The sequence below is a fragment of the Alexandromys fortis genome, unplaced genomic scaffold, assembly GCF_014885135.2.
Source record: "Alexandromys fortis isolate MF-2015 unplaced genomic scaffold, M_Fortis_MF-2015_v1.1 scaffold_28, whole genome shotgun sequence".
Lineage (NCBI taxonomy): Eukaryota > Metazoa > Chordata > Mammalia > Rodentia > Cricetidae > Alexandromys > Alexandromys fortis.
In genome coordinates this window covers 3,479,909-3,500,332 of record NW_026067901.1, presented here as the reverse complement: position 1 = coordinate 3,500,332, position 20,424 = coordinate 3,479,909, and the positions used below count along the sequence as shown (strand labels likewise).

The window sequence follows — 20,424 nt, the reverse complement described above, 5'->3', positions numbered from 1 at the left end:
CTTGCTTGCTTGCTTGCTTTTTTATCATAGTTGGCGTGGAACAACCACCAGTTTCCTCTGCTTGTCTCTCAGGATAAAACTAACTGTGAAGTATGCTAGAAACCTAACACTCCCTATTGACCGTTTCTATGTTTTGTCCTCTGCATCTGTCACTATGCAGGTTGCTGCCTAAGCATTATGTCATGCTCCCACGGAGGATGTGAGGTTGACAGGTTCAACACTGATTTATAGATGAAGCGACTGAAACCTGTGGAGACAAAAAATACCCTCCTTTCTCCCCCTTTGCTCTCTGTTTTAAAGACCTGTGATTCCACAAACTTCAAATATCAATTTTCCAGTAAAATGAGCTCAAAATGGTATCACAATGACTATTTTTTGCCATTCCTGTGATAGCTGGGGTAGACCAGATGTATGCTGACTCAAAATAATGAGTCTTAAGAGGTATGGAAGTAAGAATTGAAATACAAAACTGAATAGAGTAGAGAGAAAATGGACCCAGGAAATCTGATTGAGTAAAAAAGTTTTTGAAAAAAAAAGCATGATTTTTATGACAAATGAACCAAAAGGGTGAATTGGGAGATGCCATGGATGAGACGTGATGCCCCCTGCTTATTCTCTTTTGAAGACTGTCATATAGCTACTTTTCCTACACGCACCACACTCACGCATGCGCACTAAGCCCTCTTTGTTTTAACATGAATTCATCTTCCTGGTAACATCACAGCAGCCCTCCTCTCTTATTCTTGCCCCCACTCCCTATTTCCTTAACTCATCTTTCTAGTTCTGGGAAGAGTTGGGAAATAAATGAGAAGCTATTTTTTAGTGAATGAGGTTTTGACCACATTCCAAAAGAAATCTCCAGAGATTGCTTTTTAACTAAAAGCAATTTCCCACCAGCAGAAAACTTGAGTTTCATGTAAGAAAGTCTAAATGGGAGAAGTCGGAAAATGCTTCTGACTAAGAAGCTGGTTCAAAAGCAGTGGCCCAGTTACTACCAAGAAGTGTTCTCTATCTGCAATAAGGAAATAAAAAGACAATTTCTTTAATGGTATTGTCATTCATGGAGGGCAAGTAAAGCTACTCTCTTCTTCACTTTATTTTCAGACAGAGATATTATCAGTCACAATTCAAGGCTAGGTCCTTTGTAGTAATATTTATGTACTATGGAGAGAACAAATGTGCTAGTGTGGGGAGCAAATGCTATATCCAACCTAAGCAACAGTTTGCAGATAGAATCTCCAATCCATTTTCTACTAATAATTTTGTGCAATATATTCCAAATCCATTTAACAGTATCCATTTATTTCTGAAACCCCCTAAATCATGTGACTATTTGCTAATGACTGAAAAACGCAGAGAGGCAAGGCGGATAGATTTGCTCACAAGTAAACCAGATGATGCTGTACCATTTAATTTTTTTCTTGTGTATGTATTTCCTATCAGCAGCTTGAGATGGCCCACTGATCTAGTGACTATTAGATTCTGAAAACTATGGCTCTTCCATGTCCTCCTTTTCATGGCTCACTCTCTCCACGGAAACTCCTAAGGGATGAGAAACCTGCCTAGCATACCTGTGTCAGATGTTTGGAGTGAACTTAGCAATTTCTTGTTGACTCAGTGGATTGAAATCTCAAATTAATATTTCGTTCGTGTTTTCATATTCATGTTAGTTAAAAACATTAACTAAATGTAGTTCTATACCTTCAGTGATCACCTAAATATTAAAAGTGAAAGTGTGCCTTTTAATGTCCATGGATTCATCTCAATTATTCTTTTCTATTTAGTGTGTTCTTCTTTCATGGGCTAATTTTGATTTTTAATTTGCTGCTTTAAAGTCTGAGACCACATGTGGCTCTCGACAGAATCCTCATGGCATCAGCTTCTCTTCCCTCTGAGAAAGGAATGCCCTGTGCAGTTTGGCCTCTACTAGAAATGACCAATGGCAATCTTGGGGGTTCTCACTGCTGATCTCGCACATTGGGTCCTCTGTCTTTTGGCTCAAATTCATTTCAACAACAAATGAACAGACTAGAGTCCTTTGGCATTTGAGCATTCTGCTCAGTTTCTAGAGAAGAACTTAGTTAAATACCTTGGTGGAACTTGGTTATTTTGTCTTCTTACATAAGACATGATATTATAGGGTTCATAATTTTGAAAATAGCAGGATAAAATATCACAAGTTTATTCTGCCCAACGCAATTACTTCCTTTGTCTAAAAACATAAGCATCGAAATACAGTGGAGACAAACAGTAGAGACATAGACATAAGTCATTTCCATACCAGCTCTAATTACCAGATTTAAAAAAATAAGAGTTGTCGTAATGACTTGGTTTTTATTTTGAATGCATACTAACACTCATATATATAAAACAATAATTTTCAAGTTAAACAGATATATCCAGCAGACATATGAATTTAAATGACTTTAAACCAAGTGCTTAGAGAAAGTTAGTTCAGGGTGTCTTGTTGCTTAAGAATGAAACAAAGCAGATCAGAGATACACTTTCCTCTTGACTTTCCAACAGGACTGGGAATTCCCACACTTCATGGGAGATGTTGACGTGAATCTCCCCGGGCTGCACACCCCTCACATGCAGTTCAAGATTCCCTTCTTCCAGAAGATCTTCAAGGAGGAGTACCGCATCCACATAACAGGTATGGTGTATGACTTTCAACACCACTTGAGTCTTTATGGTTCCTGTACAAAGTGAACCACTGATGAGAGCCATGAATTGAATAATCTTTTATGCACTTAGCAATGCAAGATGGCTCCAGGTGAGTCGGTGACTCAGTGTCATCCATCTAGGATATAGACTCATGGTGGCTTTGTCAAGTGAGATGCTAACATCTAACAAGCATGGAAGAATAAATGGAATGGGGACAATAATTTTTATTAAAAGGCTTACCTGTTTCTTCTCTGTTTTGAAAAGCTGACCTTAACCACAATCCAACAGCAGTAACTAGTAGAGGACTGGACTTAGAGTCAAGGAGCCCAGGGCAATGCAGTTCCTAGTTGGGTAGCCACTGCAGGGTCTGGCCTAGCGTTGTGGTGTGTGGTAACCTAAGGTGGGGCACAAACTATTTGATAGACAGTTATTCCCACCATCCTTCATGGGCGACTCCATGCTGATCACAAACATGCTGGATTTTGTTTACACGGTTATCGATGTATATTTCCAACACCAATACATCCTGTGATTCTGCATTTACTGCGCAGGGGATGACAATGTGGTCTTGGATCTTCAGTCAGTCCGCATGCCTTTAAAGAATCAGGCTACGGACTATTTGATTTCATGGAACCGACTTCTGTGTCCTAGCCCAAGTTTATCTCAAGAGATTCTTTTGTGAGTCTCTAGATTATTTTTCTTTCCAATTTTTCATGCTTCTGAAATGAATAACATCTCAGCCATTCTCATCCTTGAAAGATATCCTGGAGATACATTTTGTGCCTTCTCTATCTTTTTTTTTTTTTTAAACAAAAAGCAGACAGCTGAATGATTGTGGATAAAGGATAGCATTCAGTTCTAAGCTGCTCGGATGCAGGGTATGAATGTGTGTGCTTTAAGGACAATGGCCTCAGATCCCACACCTGTTATAATGAAAACTGCCGAAGAAATCTGTGCGTACACTACCGTCTGTGCTGCTGGATAAAAATAGCCCAAGCACAGAAAACATTAACATCTGAGCACTGGAAAACTGTCTGCTTCCCAGCCAGGAAGCTGTGCTTTTGCCCTGCGCATGAGATGGCCTTCCTGAGTTTGAGAATGAGCTCGTGCATAGGGAAGATGCATCGTGTTTTTCCCCCTGCTCACAGGGACCGAGGTTCATCTATGAAATTCGCTGGGTAAATCAATCAATTTGAGTTCAGGTCACACAGTGTGGTTTCAGCGTCCCCACTTAATCTCTGCAGCACACTATCCTCTTGGACTTCTAAAATAGCCATCATGCACATGGCATCACTGTATCCCTCTGGGTGGCTTTGCCTGGACCATCTGTTTCTCACTACCAGGTCTTGTCTCAGGCAACCCCTGCACAAAGATCATCCCTGACGATCAAAATGCCCGTCAAAAAGTATATTACTTAAACATACACTGGGTTATGGGAAAATGAATATAGAATATAATTGGAGAACAAATCAGTTCTTAAAAATAAACCGTACTGTTGAAAATACTGAGGTCAGGGCAATTTTACATGGCTTTGGTATAAACAACATCAATTATAGAAGCAGCAGATTCAGGGTTGGCCATATCCACTGTTTGTGTAACCCGGGGATGTTTTATTTAGAAAGATGAACAAAATTCACATTTAAAAATTGTACACAATGTCTCTGAAAGGCCATGTCCTTGCAGGATCGCTGAAGCTACGGTGTCATTAGCTATGAGCCAAAGAGACTCTGTGCATTGTGGTAAACACAGATTCAGGGCCTCAAACCTGGTGTTATGAACTAGAAGCTGAAAAAAAAAAAAACAAAAGAATAAAGACACATTAATAAAGTTTCCCGAAAAGGGAATGTAATATGATTAAGGCTTTTCGTAACATTTGCTAAGAGTCATAGAGCTGAGCAACAGATGTGGCTGAGGTGACGGAATGAAGAGAAAAACAAAACAAAAGAGAGAGACAAACAGAAAAGCTGCTGTCGGACAGACCAGGCTCTCTGGTGGGGGCAGCTGCAGCTCCTTGGAAGCATCATGTTTTTATTGAGAGTTAACCAGGGAGACAAAGTTACTACTGTATACAGCTAAATCAAGGAGATGGGGTGTATGGCATACAGCTGGATTGAGGAGTTGGGTTTATGTAATCCCAGTAGGAGAAGTCTCTATTGGGGAGTTGACTTCAGGCCTTAAATATCCAGGAGAGGGGGAGCTACGCAGAACATTTTCTGCACGTACCATCAACATTCCCACTTGGACCAGGAGGGAAGGCTTTCCCAGTTCCCTGAGTCCAAGGCAGTAAGATCCTTGACATGGCCATGCTCATCTCAACAACATACATTCACTCAGGACTTCAGGCACTCAGGGCTTTCTCCTGCCCCCACACTTGTTGATTTGCAAGTTATTAGAGAGATGTTATAAATATATGGATAATGGGCTCCAGCCCCATCAGTTCCTGAGCAGCTCTGGCACAGTGGGTCTGGAGGAGAGCTAGGAATGAGACTTAGGAAAGACTTCTTTGGGGAGCAATGTGGATAAGTGAGTACTGCTCCATTCTGACTCACTGTCACAGCTGAGGTCAGGAAGGCTGGCTCTATTGCAAAGCCCTTTGAGGATCCTGGTGGCTGAATGAAAAGGGCCTTGAGGTCAAAGGCTACACTGTAAGCAGATCAGCACAGTTGTTCCTTGTATTTCCCGTTTGCTGTGTGTGGCCATAAATAGAACTAGAATTCTTGGGGAAAATGGTGTTTGTAGGTAGAGTTTCTTGTATCTTAGCCAAGAAGGAAGCTGTGTGCTTGGATAGCAAGGTTAGAGGAGTGGAGCCTCCTAAGCCCTTTGGAACCCAGATGATTACAATAGGAGCCAGTTCCAGATGTTGAGTTACAGGATTTTCTTGGTTTGGTGTTTGCTTTGGTTTGATTTTTTTTATGCTCTGTTTTTTAATTTTGACATAAAAATGCTTGCTTTCATTTTGTTAGCAGGTACTGGACCTTAAAAAAGCAGACTAATTTTTAAGGACCCTGGAGAGTTTTACAAAGTTGGACTGCAGTGGTTTGAATTAGAAGTGAGCCCTTATAGTAGATATTTGAATACTTGGTCCCATTGTGTGGCACTCTTTGGAAAGATTTAAGAGATGTGGCCATGTTGGAGAAAGTATGTTACTGGGGGAGGGCTTATGAGTATATAACTTCACTGTAACTCCAATTCACTGTCTACTTCATGCTTGCTCTTTAAGATGTAACCTTTCCGTTTCCTGTTCCTGTTGCCATGTCTGCTACTTAATGCCATGTTTCCCCACCATGATGGACTCTTATTTTTCTGAACTGTAAGCCAAAATAAACTCTTCCATAAAATGCTTTTAGTCATAATGTTTTGTCAGAGACATGTAAAGTAACTGCCCTGGATAGTTTTTATGTCAGTAGGCATAAGCTAGAATCTCTTCAGAAGCGGGAACTTCATTTAAAGGATGCATCTGTAAGACTGGGATGCGGGAAGCCTGTAGAGCATTTTCTTAATCATTGATTGACGTGGGAGGGCCTAGCCAGCCCGGTGATGATAGGTCCACTCCTGTACTGGTGATCCTGTGTTCTATATGAAAACAGGCAGGGTGAGCCAGTAAACATCACTACTTCATAGCTTCTGCATCGGCTCCTGCCTCTAGATTCCTGCCTTGTTTGAGTTCCTGCCTTGACTATTATTGATGGATGAACTGGGATATGGAAGACTAAACAAAATAACCCTTTCCTCTCCAAGTTGCTTTCAGTCATTGTGCGTCATCACAGTAATAGAAAGCCCGACTAAAACAGTGACTAATGCAGAAGCTGACGGCAGAGAAAGGAAACTGGGCTGTTGCTGTGAAGAACTCTTTTTCTTTTTGAGAACTATGGAAGACTTTGGACTAGAAAGGCAGTTGTATTCTCGAAGCCTGCGAGAAGGCTCAATGATCCATCCTAATAGAAGCCTAGAAGAGAGTAGTTATAAGAACTATGTGGACTACGAAGGTCTAGCTAAAATATTTCAGAGGGGAACAAACAATTTTAGCAACTGAGCTAGAGACCATTCCTGTGATCTGTCTGCTTTCTGTTCATGTCCCAAGAACTTGCCCAAAGCTAAATTAAAAGGCAATGGCCTGAGTTTTTTGGCAGGGGAAATCGCAAAACATGATACTGAGTCTGTGGCAGGGTTGTTACTGATAATGTTCCTGCAAGTCTGCAGAAAAAAAAAAAGCACGTGGGGTAGAAAGAAATACGAAATGTACAGACTGGAGAGGAAAAAGGCACCAGGAAACAATGCTATAGCCAAGGAATGTTCTGGAAGAGAGACTATAATTGTGGAGATTAATAGTTAAGGGAGGCTTCCTGTTCTTCTGTGGGATAAAAGAAAACCTGCCTTTTGGGTAGGACCCTACCCAGCTGAACTTTCATATTGTAAAAGGCCTATTTGCAGTTCCCTAAAGAGGAACTTTAAATGCAAGCTACCGCTTATGCTGGGACTGCAAATGCAAGCTGCTGCTGCTGCTGCTGGGACTACAAATGCAAGCTGCTGCTGCTGGGACTGCAAATGCAAGCCATTGTTGCTGGGACTGCATATGCAGGCTGCTGCTGCTGAGACTGCAAATGCAAGCCTCTGCTGATGGAATTGCAAATGCAAACCTTTGCTGCTGGGACTGCAAGTGCAAGCCGCTGGCTGCTGGGACTGCAAATGCAAGCTGCTGCTGCTGGGACTGCAAATGCAAGCTGCTGCTGCTGGAATTGCAAATGCAAGCCACTGCAGCTGGTTCTGCAAATGCAAGCCATTGATGCTGAGACTGCAAATGCAAGCCACTGCAGCTGGGACTGCAAATGCAAGCTGCTGCTGATGGGATTCAAGGTGGCAGGGTCCACCCAAGCTGGCATTCAGACTCAGTGGTGTCATACACATGATTTTGGATTCAGTGGCATGAAGGATGCAGGAGTGGAGGCGTGGTTTCTTCTGTGGTTTCAGACAGCTGTGGAGGTCACACAGCTTATGGTGGGGAATTCCCGCAGGAAGGATTTGAGAGGCCATTGCATGAATCTGTCAAAATGAAGCCTCTCAGGTTTCACTCTCGATTCCAAGATGTTACAGAGTCAGTAGTCATGAGACTTCTGCCAGGGAGAGCTGCTTAAAGGGAGTGGATCCAGTGCAAGAGAGAGGCTTATGCTTTGGGCACCAAACTGCAGGGGCAGAGCTGTTGAAGCCCTGATACTAAATGTGGAGCTGCAGGATTTGCTATTTGCCCTGCTGGGATTTGGTCTTGCTTTGGTCCAGTATTTCTCAACTTTACCCCCATTCTTCCCTTTTGGGATGGTATTAACTATTTTGTTCTATTATGTGTTGGAAGTGTCCAGTTTGCTTTGTGGTTTTCAAGAATTACAGTTAATAAATTACCTTATGTCTCAATAGACTTTTGACTTTTGAACAGCCCTGAGACTGTGAGAGACCAAGGGGTTTTTGAAGTTGAACTAAGTGCATTTTGATTATGGTCTAGTACAGAGACTATGGGGACTGGAGATTGGAATGCAGTAGTTTGAGTGACAAATGTTTCCCATAGGTTTGGCTATTTAAACACTTGGTTCCCAGTGGGTGCTGTTTAGAAAGTTCAGGAGAGGTGGCCTTGCTTTAAGAGCTATGTACTTGGCAGGGGTCGGAGGGGGTTGTCTGAGCATATATAGCCTCTCCCTACTTGCAGTTCACCCTCTGTGCTTCAAGCTTGCTGTTAAAGATGTGGCCTTTCAGCTTTCCACTCCTGGAGCCTGCAGCCATGCCTCCCTACCTGACGTATTCATTCCCCCTCTCAACCACAAGCAAAAATAAACTCCGTCTTCCTTAAGCCATGTTTGCTCATGGTGTTGCATCACAGCAGCAGAAAAGTAACTAAGATGCACCATAGTTTGTGTTATGAGATAAGCGTGAGACCTGAAGGACAAGGAGGGGAAGGTTAGAGTTTTAAAAATTATATATTTGTGTCTCAGGTTAGCAAGGATGCTGTGTTGATAGTGATCCTTGACTGTCAACTTGACACAACCTAGAAAATCACCTGGAACGAGAGACTTAAAGAAGAATTATTTAGACCATCTTGGCTCATAGGCATATCTTTAGGGCTGTTCTTGATTGCTGTTGATGTTGGAAGATCTAACCCACTGTGGGCTGCACCATTCCGTAGGCCTGACCTATAAAAGCAAGAGTGAAGAAAAGCAGGAAGATGGCAAAAGCAGGCAGGAAGCATGGTCGTGTTTGTTTCTCTGTCCTCTTGACTGTGACTGTGATAGACCAACTGCCTTCTGCTCTCGCCACTGAGATTTCCCTCTAATGGTGCATCATAACCTGGACTGTTGAGCCTGAATAAACCATACGCTGTGATTTGTCACGTTATTTTATCATAGTGACAGAAATGGAACTAGAACTTTTATGTAACTATTAATAAAAGCTAATGAGCATAGTGCAAATTTCAGAGAAATGGGGTGGCCAAGAGAAAGGCACATGGCAGATTCTTCCAAGAACTCAAAGCTACAAAATAGAACATCACTCAGTGTGAATGATGACTGGCATGCTTGCCTGTCTGGGTGACCATGGAGGAAGCCAGAACCAGTGATGAGAAGGGACCTTGAGGACTATCTGTTGTCATTTGTCAGGGGCCGTTTCCCCCCAAAATTATTACAGGAACTATCACCCTGAGGGGTCTGCAAAGAGTTCCACACCCTAACAATTGTGCCTGTGTTTGCTCTATGCCGGAAGAACCTGTGTGAGGAGAGTTCAAGGTCTCCATAAAGCACCGGTGACCCTACCCTAAGCCCATACTGTTGTATGTCTACGTGCTAGGTAAGGCATTAAGTGTGTCCTGCAGCAATGGGGCACAAGGGTCTTATACATGGACTCTAACTCTGTCAGTGTGGCTCTCATCTAGTTTCTTAGCCTTTTCAGGGCTGGGTTCTTGTCCGTTCAGTGGGGATAGCAATGGGAACCTTCACATCCCTGGTTCTAAGACTCAAACCCATGAGTAACTAGAAGGCACTGCAGACACTGTCTATCATGCAGTGTGTAGAGCATCCCCTTTACTGGTTTGTACTTGGCCTTTGCCCTTTCGTTCATCCAGGGTTTTTATTTCCCATTTCATCCCAACATCTGGCAGCCTGAGAGAGTTTTCTCACCATTTATCCTTTTCTGCTGCTGCTTCTAATCCCCAAGTTCCAAGAGAGTTTTCTTGCCGCCCTTTATCCAGCTACTCTAAGTTTTCTGCTGTGGACTCTAATCCCTGAGTTCCCAGGAAGAAGAGGCTAGGAATGGAAAATGCTGCCTCCTAAGGAAATACTCTTATGTAAAGGGTTTTCTGATGCTGATGAATTCCCATTGACATTTTAAAAGCATTTAGGATGGAAGTAATTTTTAATGCTGATTCTAAGCTAGCTTTATTTATGCATGTCAAAAATAACTTGAATTATTGCATCTGTTTAGCTCATCTGGATCCCCCTTGACAGATGGTTTGCTACAGTATGTATGAGCTTTCCTTTTATAAGCTGGGGTACTGCTTATAAAAATAATCATCTCTATCCAAGCATGTGTTAAAATAGACTTTTTCTTGGAATTTTAAGTCAGCAACAAAAGGACAATGGTTAGTGATTAAGTCACACTGATACGTTTACCCCAAGTCCATTGTTCTTAAAGGGAAAGCTAAAAGCACTATACGGTTCTATTATGTTGTTTCCCTTTACTATAACGCATGCATAGATGGATTTAAAAATGTGATGGCCACAATCTCCGGAGGCAAGAAGAGATGGCCTCACAACTCCGTCTCCAGTCTCCTCCGAGTCCTATTAATGCCAGTCTCAGCGGAAGCGCTACCATCTGTCATCCCAGCCACACAAAAGAAGAGTCCCATTGGTGGCCATCATCTGAGTAAATTAGGAGGGGGCTGGGGGAAAAGCCGTAAGGAAGGCTTATGTAGCAGTAAGGAGAGAATTCTCACTGTTGGCACAATAATGCCCACGGGAAGCCTTTGGGCCAAAATGAAAACGCGGATGTGAATAAGCCTCTGTAGTATCTGTGTTCTATTTCGGTTTCCCAGGTGGCGTGGGGGCACAGGTGCTTCTCACTGGCCAGGAGAAGAAAAATAACGAGCAAAAGCTTTTTACTGTGTTTCCATCGTTGTGTGATTTTAGCAAATGAGTATCTAGAAATTTTTTTCTGAAGGAGTTCTGTGTCAGTTAGATGCTGGGAAGTGCTGAGGCAGGCAAGGCCACTCAGGAGGATAGTCTGTCTGAAACTTGTTATCGGGAATTATGATGCACCCTGAACACTGTACACAAACACCTCTTTCTACACTCTCAGGTGAGAATTTGCCCAGACCTCTCCAAAAGCAATTTCTATTTCAGTGCACTTTATAGGGAGGTCTAAGAGTTAACTACATTGCCTTCCATAGAAAGCGGGAATTCTTGTTATTGGTCTAAAATGCATGGTCATCCAAGGCCATGTTGTTTTTCCCCAGAGTCTAGTTTTTCCCAAGCTAGCCTTCTCTACTCATCCAGGCGTTTTGCTTCATTTATGTATATAACCATTTTGTTATACACCTCACATATTCTTCAGCAATTATCTTCACAGCCAGAGGAACAACTTAAATATATTATTGATTAAATATTTGAAAAATGAATACATTTCTTCTCTGAACTTTTCACATTGTATCACTTCTAACAATCACCCAGAATTGATTACATCACTTAAGTGTACAATTGACTTACAATACTCCAAAGTCATTCTTTATATTTTGGGAGCACATAAGTTTACAGTTTATAAGTTGATTCACAGATGTTTAAAGTTAACAATTAAAAAACCTAAGCTAGGATCTGGGAGACAGAAACATATACATGACTTTGTTCTTAAGCTCAGCAAAGCCATAGATGAATGGACAACAGATTTATCATACATGTGCATCCTCTATTTATTTCTGTTATTACAAAGTGATATTCCCAGTGCTTATAATATTGGATTGCTTGCTAAAAGGAGCAATGACAATAGAAGCACTTAGGACTTAAGTAGATATTTTACCAGCTCAAAATTACTATCCATTCACAAATTAGCAAACTCATACTCTGTTGACTAAATGGTGGCCTTGTGACCAAGGACTTCCATGCTTTTTACACATCCCTCAGTTACCTGGAAGAGACTTGGGAATGTGCTAACTTCATAAGCCTGGTTGTATTGTTCTGTCTGATATTAAATAACTTTGAGCATGAACAAGACTACTGGTACAGTTATTATTAATGATTATTATTATTATTATTTTATCCAGAGCTCGTTCACTTCATGGCCATGGCTTCTTACTGCCCCACAGTGGATGTTAAATGGCTGGCATCCATAATAGGTAACATGAATGCTACAAACACTTGCTCTCTATATCAGTCAGGTAGGGAGATTCTACAGAATGCCAGCTGCATTGCAATGTCAACTGGCAACTCCACTGAGTTCATGATTAAAACTATTTTAGATATATATTCATGAAATGTTCATTATATGTTACAAAAATCAGTGCACTGTAGCTTCTTTTCTTCTGGAAAAAAGGCAGTATTTCCCCCCAATTATTGTCAATTTGTGTCTTAAATGAGGCTGATAGTTAACGATGACTCCTTTAAAATTACATATCCAACAGTTCCATAAACTCCCATAAAGTAAAAAGATAAAAATTTTTATTGTAGTATCACTTTTGACAATCAATAAGATTCAGTAAAATGACAAAACACAAGGAAGAGGTAACCCCGCCAGCATCATGTGGTGATTTCTCATTAAAGCAGACAGCAAGCTATTTCAACAGGAGATTAATAGTAATAATGTATGGATTCTGTCCTACCGCCTTGCTGATTTGCATTATGCTATGTAGTTGAAACAACAGGGGGAATGCACACATGTTCATGTGATTGATGTGGACGTTCCAAACCTCCAGCTACTGTTGATCATGCATCCACAAAGGCACGGCTGGGGAGAAGGAGGTGGAGCACTTCTTGTCTCTCTCGCTTGGGCCATCCCAGAGACTAAGGGTAAATTTTGATGAACAGAGTTTCTCAAACTATACAGTCTTTAAGCACAGCTTTCTTCTTCTGAAAACTGTGTTTTATCTGTTTTTGTTTATTTCACTGCTTGGAGAGATTTGCAGGTGTATTTTATAACATTAAGGCTGTGGAGATATTTATTTCATAGCGGCTAACCAGGGAGACATTTAAGGGCTGGAAAGAAGCCTTAAGGATTGGATGGTTCAGCTCTGCCCCTTCACACAATGGCACCATCACAAGAGGCTAAGCTTGCACTGCCTGACTTTGGGTTATGGGGCACCACATCTCACAGGGTCAAGGAATGTCTTAAGGGGAGAAATCATTACGAAGCTAACAAGACACTATGTCACAAGTCAAAAGGTATATGGCTAATAATGGATCTTCTTCCTTTGTACAAATAGCTCAGAGGTCATGTTAGATGGCTAAAAACAAAAAGAAGTACCATATTTTCTTCCAACATCCTCAAGACTCAGTTGAGTGACCATAATAGCGGTGGAAAGTTTCTCTGGGCTCCAATGTTCTCGTTTAGTTTGGTCAGTGTTCATTCACCTCCTTATTTACTCTGAACTAACTGACTTTTTCTTTGCTTATTAGCATACACAAATTATGCTTCTTGCTATTAGGAGAGCATCCTTCACTGACCCCATGAGCTGCTCCTTTCTCCTTCCCAGTTCAGGGTTAATGATAACTCCCACTTTTGATAAGCTAGTATCCTAGAGACATGGAACTCATTCTTTGGGTTCTCATGTTTTTTTGTTAAATAGAATCAAGTAGTAGATATTTTGGGAAAGTCCACTGAGGTAAAGCCCAGAGACTGCTTGGTGCCTCCATTCAGTCTGGCTTTTAAGCACCTGTAATTTATAACCAGAGTAAGTTTCTCAACCACAGCAGAGCCCTAGAGAACCTCTGTAACATTCCTTCTGTCATGGTGGCGACAGGTGAGTGCCCCTTCAGACTGGGCGGGAATCTCTACCCCTTGCACTCCACCTTTCTCTCCTGCCTTTCTGCTCCTGCCACATGTCCTCGCTTTTCCTTCTCAGTCCTCTCGCTCATCTTTCCTCCAACACCACATCCCTTTCAGCCATTCTGTCTGCAGCACAATACAATACTAGGAGAAAACAAGAATTTTCCAGAGTCCCCAGCCCTGCTTCTGCCTCAGTGTGAGTTGCTACCATTCTAATTGCTGCTTATTCCAAAGTACTCTCTGCAGAAATTTCTTCTTGGCTTTTATTCCATGTTCTCAATTTTGCATTAATAGTTTGTATCCCTCATTAACATCTCTCAAATGCAATCTGTTATTATTGTCAGCTACATCTCTGTCCTGTTTCCCCAGCAAGATGAGGAATTCCCCCTGAAGGGCAGAAGCTTGTATCTCACCATCTGGTGCTGTATGCTACACACTGTCTACTATGAGTTCAATACATGTTTAATATACTATGCACCTTTGAGTTTGGTTTTTGTTTTTGCACACTATGTCAGACAGTAACTTGGAATGTCAAGAACATTGTTCTTCTATATGGTAACTGAGTTCAGGGAAGGCCTATAGCTTCAAAACAAAAACATGTTCATACTAATAATCAACCAGAAGGAGAGGCAAACCACAAAAACAATAAAGTACAAAGATGTAAGCAGTGGTAATTCCTTTAGCTAAACTCTTCAGTACACACCAAGTGGCAGCTTCTCCTTTAGACAAAGAAACTGTCATGGGTCAACCAAGGCTTTGATGATAACACTGACCATTAGTGTTAAACGTAACTGTTTCATTATCTACAAGGCATGGTGCTAAAGCATCTAATATGCCCTTGGAATCTTAACTTCAAGAAATACTGGTTTGTTTGTTTATTTAATTTCATGGAAGGAAACAGATGTTGTAAAGAATTTAAGCAAGTAAGTTAAATCTAATAGCAAGTGGGTACTGGAGCAGGATGAATCTCCCCAACTTTATATACCACAGGATGTGATGCTGAGCAGACAGAGTGTCTCCAACCTCCTCAAAAATAGATCTCTCTCCCCAAAGCGGCACAATGCACAAAATACATAATCACATGAAGTATTAACTTTATGATCTTCAACTTTATTACCTTCTAATTACTAGACAATGAGAGCATGGTACTTAAAATTACAATTAAAGCTTCTATAGCCTGTTATATGTATCATACCATTTGCTACAACAAACTTGAAGGAGATATTAACTTTATTATAGTATATCTGATGTTATCAAGCTTGTAAGAAATGATAATTGTAATAGAACCTATAATCCCTTAGAAATTTTCTAGGTTCTTTCCTTGTGCAGTTGCAGTTCAATGACGTATCTCTAAATAACATAATATATATGATTTAATTGAATATATTTAATTATGTGTGTGATGTGTGTGTGTGCATGTTTATGAATGAAGACACCTCTGGAGGTCAGAGATATCAAATTCCACTTGAAGCTGTTTCATAGGCTGTTGTGAACAACATGACATGTGTGTTAGGAACTAAATTCAGTTCCTCTGCTAGAGCAGTATGTACTCTCATCATGGAGTCTTCTCTCTGGTCTATATATAATATTTTAAATTCTAAAAAGAAATCATAGTGGTTAAATTCTCTCCATGTGATATTTTCCAGTAGTTTATTAGCCTTGGTTAGATAGCTCATAAATGCGTTGTGTTCAGTGGGCATCTGGTCTGAGATTTAAGCCTTGAAAAGAACTCAGGGATTATGGAGCAGGATGTCATCAGCTAATGGTGTAACCAACGGGTCTTCTACAAACAGCAATGCAAATTCAATTAATATACTACTGCGCTTTGCATTGCAAGATGATCTATTTCTTCCCCAGACCTAATTATGAAACAGTAAGAAATATTCAATCATATATTCGACTTTCTTAAAAATTTCACTAAAACTGTTTTTCACCGCTAATTAAACAACTTTAGAGCAGAACCTAAGACTGACTTTGAATCTAGCTCTGGTGCACGTAAAACAAAATGTTCTATTACTCCAAGACCTACTGTTGCAGTTTGATTCATTCTGCTTTGTCAATTTGCTTTATGATAGCATTTCAATGTCAAAAAAAATGTTTACAGATCTGATTCTTCAATAATTTATACTATTATGCCAATAAATGGAGAAAACCCTATTGTAATTTTATCAGCCTTTGATTAATCCAGTATTTCCTTTTAAATGCAGGTAAATGGTTTAACTACGGAATTATCTTTCTCGTCTTGATTTTGGACCTGAATATGTGGAAGAACCAAATATTTTATAAACCTCATGAATACGGACAATACATTGGCCCAGGGCAGAAGATCTACACAGTCAAAGACTCTGAGAGTTTAAAGGATTTGAACAGAACCAAGTTATCCTGGGAATGGAGATCCAATCACACTAATCCTCAGACTAATAAAACGTACGTTGAGGGAGACATGTTCTTACACAGCAGGTACATAGGGGCCAGCCTAGACGTCAAGTGTCTGGCTTTTGTTCCAAGTCTGATAGCTTTCGTGTGGTTTGGATTCTTCATTTGGTTCTTTGGTCGGTTTCTGAAAAATGAGCAAGGCATGGAGAATCAAGATAAAACCTACACTCGCATGAAAAGGAAATCGCCCTCAGAACACAGCAAAGACATGGGGATCACCCGAGAAAACACGCAGGTCTCTGTGGAAGACCCTCTGAATGACCCCCCGTTGGTCTGCATCAGGTCCGACTTCAATGAGATAGTCTACAAGTCCTCCCACCTGACGTCGGAAAACCTGAGCTTGCATTTGAAGGAGTCGACCGGCGGGATGGAAGCTGATGAAGACCCAACCACTTCTCAGAGTATGCGGATGAACTAGAGCCCCTTAGGTGGTGAGAGCACAAAGTGCAGCCCTGAGTGTAACGTTAAACCCGTGTAGTCTTTCATTGTGTAAATGTCAGGTTTACATAGCGTTAGGTAAAGAGATACAAACAATGCCACAACGGTGCTCAACACGCTTTCTCTGGACTCATTGTTTTCTATTTGTATTATGATCCACGTGCCTACTGTATGTTTAACAGTCCTCTAGAGATTGCTCTTCCCAACTGCACAAGCTACTTCCTGACTGTACAGCGTAGTAGATTAGCTGACTACCCATGTATCTGATGTTCAACCATAGTGGTGCCTTGAGACATTAAACTGTTTTTAACTGTACCAGACATGAAGTGTAGAATGGCTCTCCAGTCTATGCCACGTGGGATTTTTTTATACAATTATTTTGATTTACACTGGATGTCGGAACAGGAAATAGACAAAGCCGACTTGTGGCTATAGAAAGTTCGCTTGGTTTCCTGATGAGCAGCAAAGTTGGTGACTTTGACGCTGGACTGTAGAGAAGCCCTGTGATTGCCTTTTAAGTTTTATTGGCTGGCTGCCGAGTATAAATACAAACATAAAATCCAGTGAGAGGAGAACTGTAATCTAACATGGGTCACTGCTCACAAAAGTGACTTTCTCCAGCCACTAATTGCAATTAGGTGATAATACCTAATTATGTTTTCCTAATTAAAGATAAATTGCTGCTTGATTAATAGTCTTGCCCTTTTCCTCTGGGAACAAAGGTTAAGAGGAACAGTTGGGTGAGTTCTCAAATTTATTGGCATTTCCACAACATCCCAGACAGCCAAGGAATTCAAGTTGCAGTTGTGTGAAGGTTGCACAGCCCACTGTCTACAATATTGTAATTTTGCTGTAAATATGATTCTGGGCAGGGAAAATGGAAGAGCTTATGGCAATGTTGAGCAAGGGAATTCTGAAATCATCCACTAAAACCTCATGTGGTAGAAAATGCTGTGCAAGGGTCTGTTTAATGTCTTTTGTGTATGTGCATTTTTGTTTGGGTTTCATTTTTTTAAAGATGTAAACACCGCACATTAATAAATAAGAATTATATGCCAGTAATTATGTGATGTAGGTTTTCTTTTGCTTGTCTGTCTGTTTGGTTAAAGGATTACATCGCGCTTCAGCTGAACATAAACCTATTTAAATGGATTTTTAAAAGCTTGATTCCAGGCAAGGTAATAAATGGTATAGTCCTAAATTGCTTTTAATTTTATTTCATAAATTATACTTACATGTTTCTTGAGGAACTGAAGGGAGAGCATTTTTAAGGTAAATTATTTATTTTCCTGTCACATACTGACATTGTTGCTTTTTGTCTTAAAGATTTTTTTAAAACCTCTCTTGTTTGGGTCTGTTTTTGAGCATGTAACATGCCGAATTTAGAAGGCAGAACAGAACTATGCATTTATCTGTCACTGGAGAGCCAGCTTTAATAAACATCTCGCTATAACTGTTTACCAAGCAGTTGGACCCATGCCCCTGCTGTTTCTTTTGCCTTTAATAGTAATGCATGGTGTGCTTAGAATCATAAATATCCCTGGCACTGAAAATAGAGAGGACAGCTCAGTGTAGTAACCACTGACAACCCTGACCAAAGAAATGTGATCCTGACACGAGCTATCCATAGCCAAATTTGCACAGCCTACAGCATTGAATTCTTAGCTCTGGGACATGTGAATAATGCTACCTGGAGCTGTATTTGTATTAATTCTGAAAACCATTTTCTCATACATAAATTGATTTTAAAATTGGATGCTTATTATTCATATGGATAGTTTGTGAAATTATCACCGAAGATTTTTCACGTGGGTATTAAATGAAACAGGTTTAATGAGGTGATCAAATTAGTAGAAATAAGATAGACAAACAATAGCAGTAAACCTGAGGCATGATGCTTCTGTGCTTTTAGAAAGAGCGCTGACTACAAAAATATATATTTAATGTTTACCTACATTCAGTACCAAGCAGAATAATCTCCAGAGATGTTATCTTAATAACCAAGCAAGATCTGAAGCTGCCGAGGCCCTACCTACCCAGCTGCAAGTCCCAGAGCCTTCCTTTCATCTCTACCGAGGCCCTTGGCTGCTTCTCTATACCCTTTTGGACATTATGTCTACCAAGGAAAGGCTATAAAGTGAAAGGAAATCAAAATTAAAATTCTATCCATTCATGTTTAGTCTGGGATCCCAAACCAGCCAGCAGCAGCCTATGGCTCTATGGGGCTTTTTGAATACCAAATAGTTTGTTTTTAATAAGGGTGTAAAAAAGAGATGCAACAAACACAGAATTTGCAGAGTTAAGATAAATATTTGAAGTCATAAACTAATAATTCTGAAAGGGTGAAAGTGGCAATGCCTTGATTGTGGGGCTGCTTAAGGACTATGAACAATTGTATCCCTACTATTCTGTAATTACAGCATTTGCCATGTGGTGCAGGATTTGGGCTAATTTGACACAATTTATTATTTTATATTTAAGCAGCACTTCATTAGTAATCTAATTGGAAAATTAAACAAACACTATAAATTTAGACATGATAATATACACTTGGATATAGCCCTCACCACCAAATGGCCACTCCATCTGTATCACAAAGCCATAGCTGGTTTCCCATCTTCTCTCCATGGTGGCCACTTACAGTGTTCTTTTGCCGTTTAGCATCTAAGATCAGCACTGACTGACTAGGGCTGTTAAGAATGATTTCTTCTCTATTCTCCCTGTGGGTCAATCAATTCTCACAGTGTCAGACTTCACATCTAATGTGCAGAACCTCTCCAAGCACTCAGATGTAGAGGTTGGGGTGGGGTCAACCTGCTTCATGTCACCCCAGGGCCTCGTAAGCCTTCCATTACAGTATCCGACTGCCCTTTGGGTCACCAACACAACCCAATATGAAATATGAGAAAGACAACCGTCATAAATCACTATTAGCTGATAGCCCATGATGCCGACTGGGTTACTCAAGTCAAGACCCAAGAACGCCACCATTATTTATCATTTTTCTGTCCTCACTCAGAATTGATCCCTATGTTTAAGACGACTATTGGTCCTGAAACTTCTTCATACAAGGTTTTGTGGTTATACTGACCTTTTCTGTTGTGACTCACTGCTCTGTCTGGCCTGATTTCCTCTGACTTTGTCTCCCAAGAACCTGCCTGCGGTGTTAGCCAGCCCCACCCGCAAGCAAGCAAGCCCATCTCACTGTTACTCTTCTGGCTGAGCCTACTTTGCCTGGTAATATGCCGTAGAAATGACTGGGAAGAATCGATTCATGGTACCTGCACCAACTGAGCTCCTAATTATTTGGCTTGCTGAAATTGATACCCCCAGGACTGCATCATCTTTGGAACCACCAGAAAGCAGGTCATAGATGGCCAGAAAGAGGTAGGCATTCACTATAGAAAGAGAAGGCGAGGCAGATGGTGGAGGCCAAGTAGCAGCTACTATAGCCGAGGCTTAGAAATGAAATGGTAATTTTACTGTGCACAAGCTTTAAATCTATAGGGGGGAGGGGGCAATGGGGAGGTGGGGAGAAGGGATGGGAGGAGAGGAGGGAGGGGAAACTGCAATCAGGATGTAAAATAATAAACAAACTCCAGGGAAGGATAAGGGGCTTGTACAAAAAAAACTTCACCATTCACATCTTGTGAGCCCAACGGTCTTGTGGGCTAAGTAAGACATTCAGAAAAATATGTTCAGTAAAAAAAAGTAACAAAAAAAAGTTGGTTGCTTGCCTCGCCTTCTCTTTCTATTGTGAATTATCTTTTTTTTTTTTTTTTTTTAGTTTTTCGAGACAGGGTTTCTCTGTAGCTTTGGAGCCTGTCCTGGAACTAGCTCTTGTAGACCAGGCTGGCCTCAAACTCACAGAGATCC

General features: G+C 40.9%; 1 protein-coding gene across 1 annotated transcript in view; it reads left to right on the top strand.

The window, feature by feature from the left end:
* The window catches only part of Tmem117 (transmembrane protein 117), a 437,541-nt gene extending 419,935 nt beyond the window's left edge, over nt 1-17,606 (top strand). The window contains exons 7-8 of the mRNA XM_050130964.1: nt 2,527-2,656; nt 15,882-17,606. Coding sequence (XP_049986921.1) covers nt 2,527-2,656; nt 15,882-16,528 — 777 coding nt within the window. The 3' untranslated portion in view covers nt 16,529-17,606. The remainder of the gene's footprint in view (nt 1-2,526; nt 2,657-15,881) is intronic.
* Nucleotides 17,607-20,424: the final 2,818 nt, after the last annotated feature.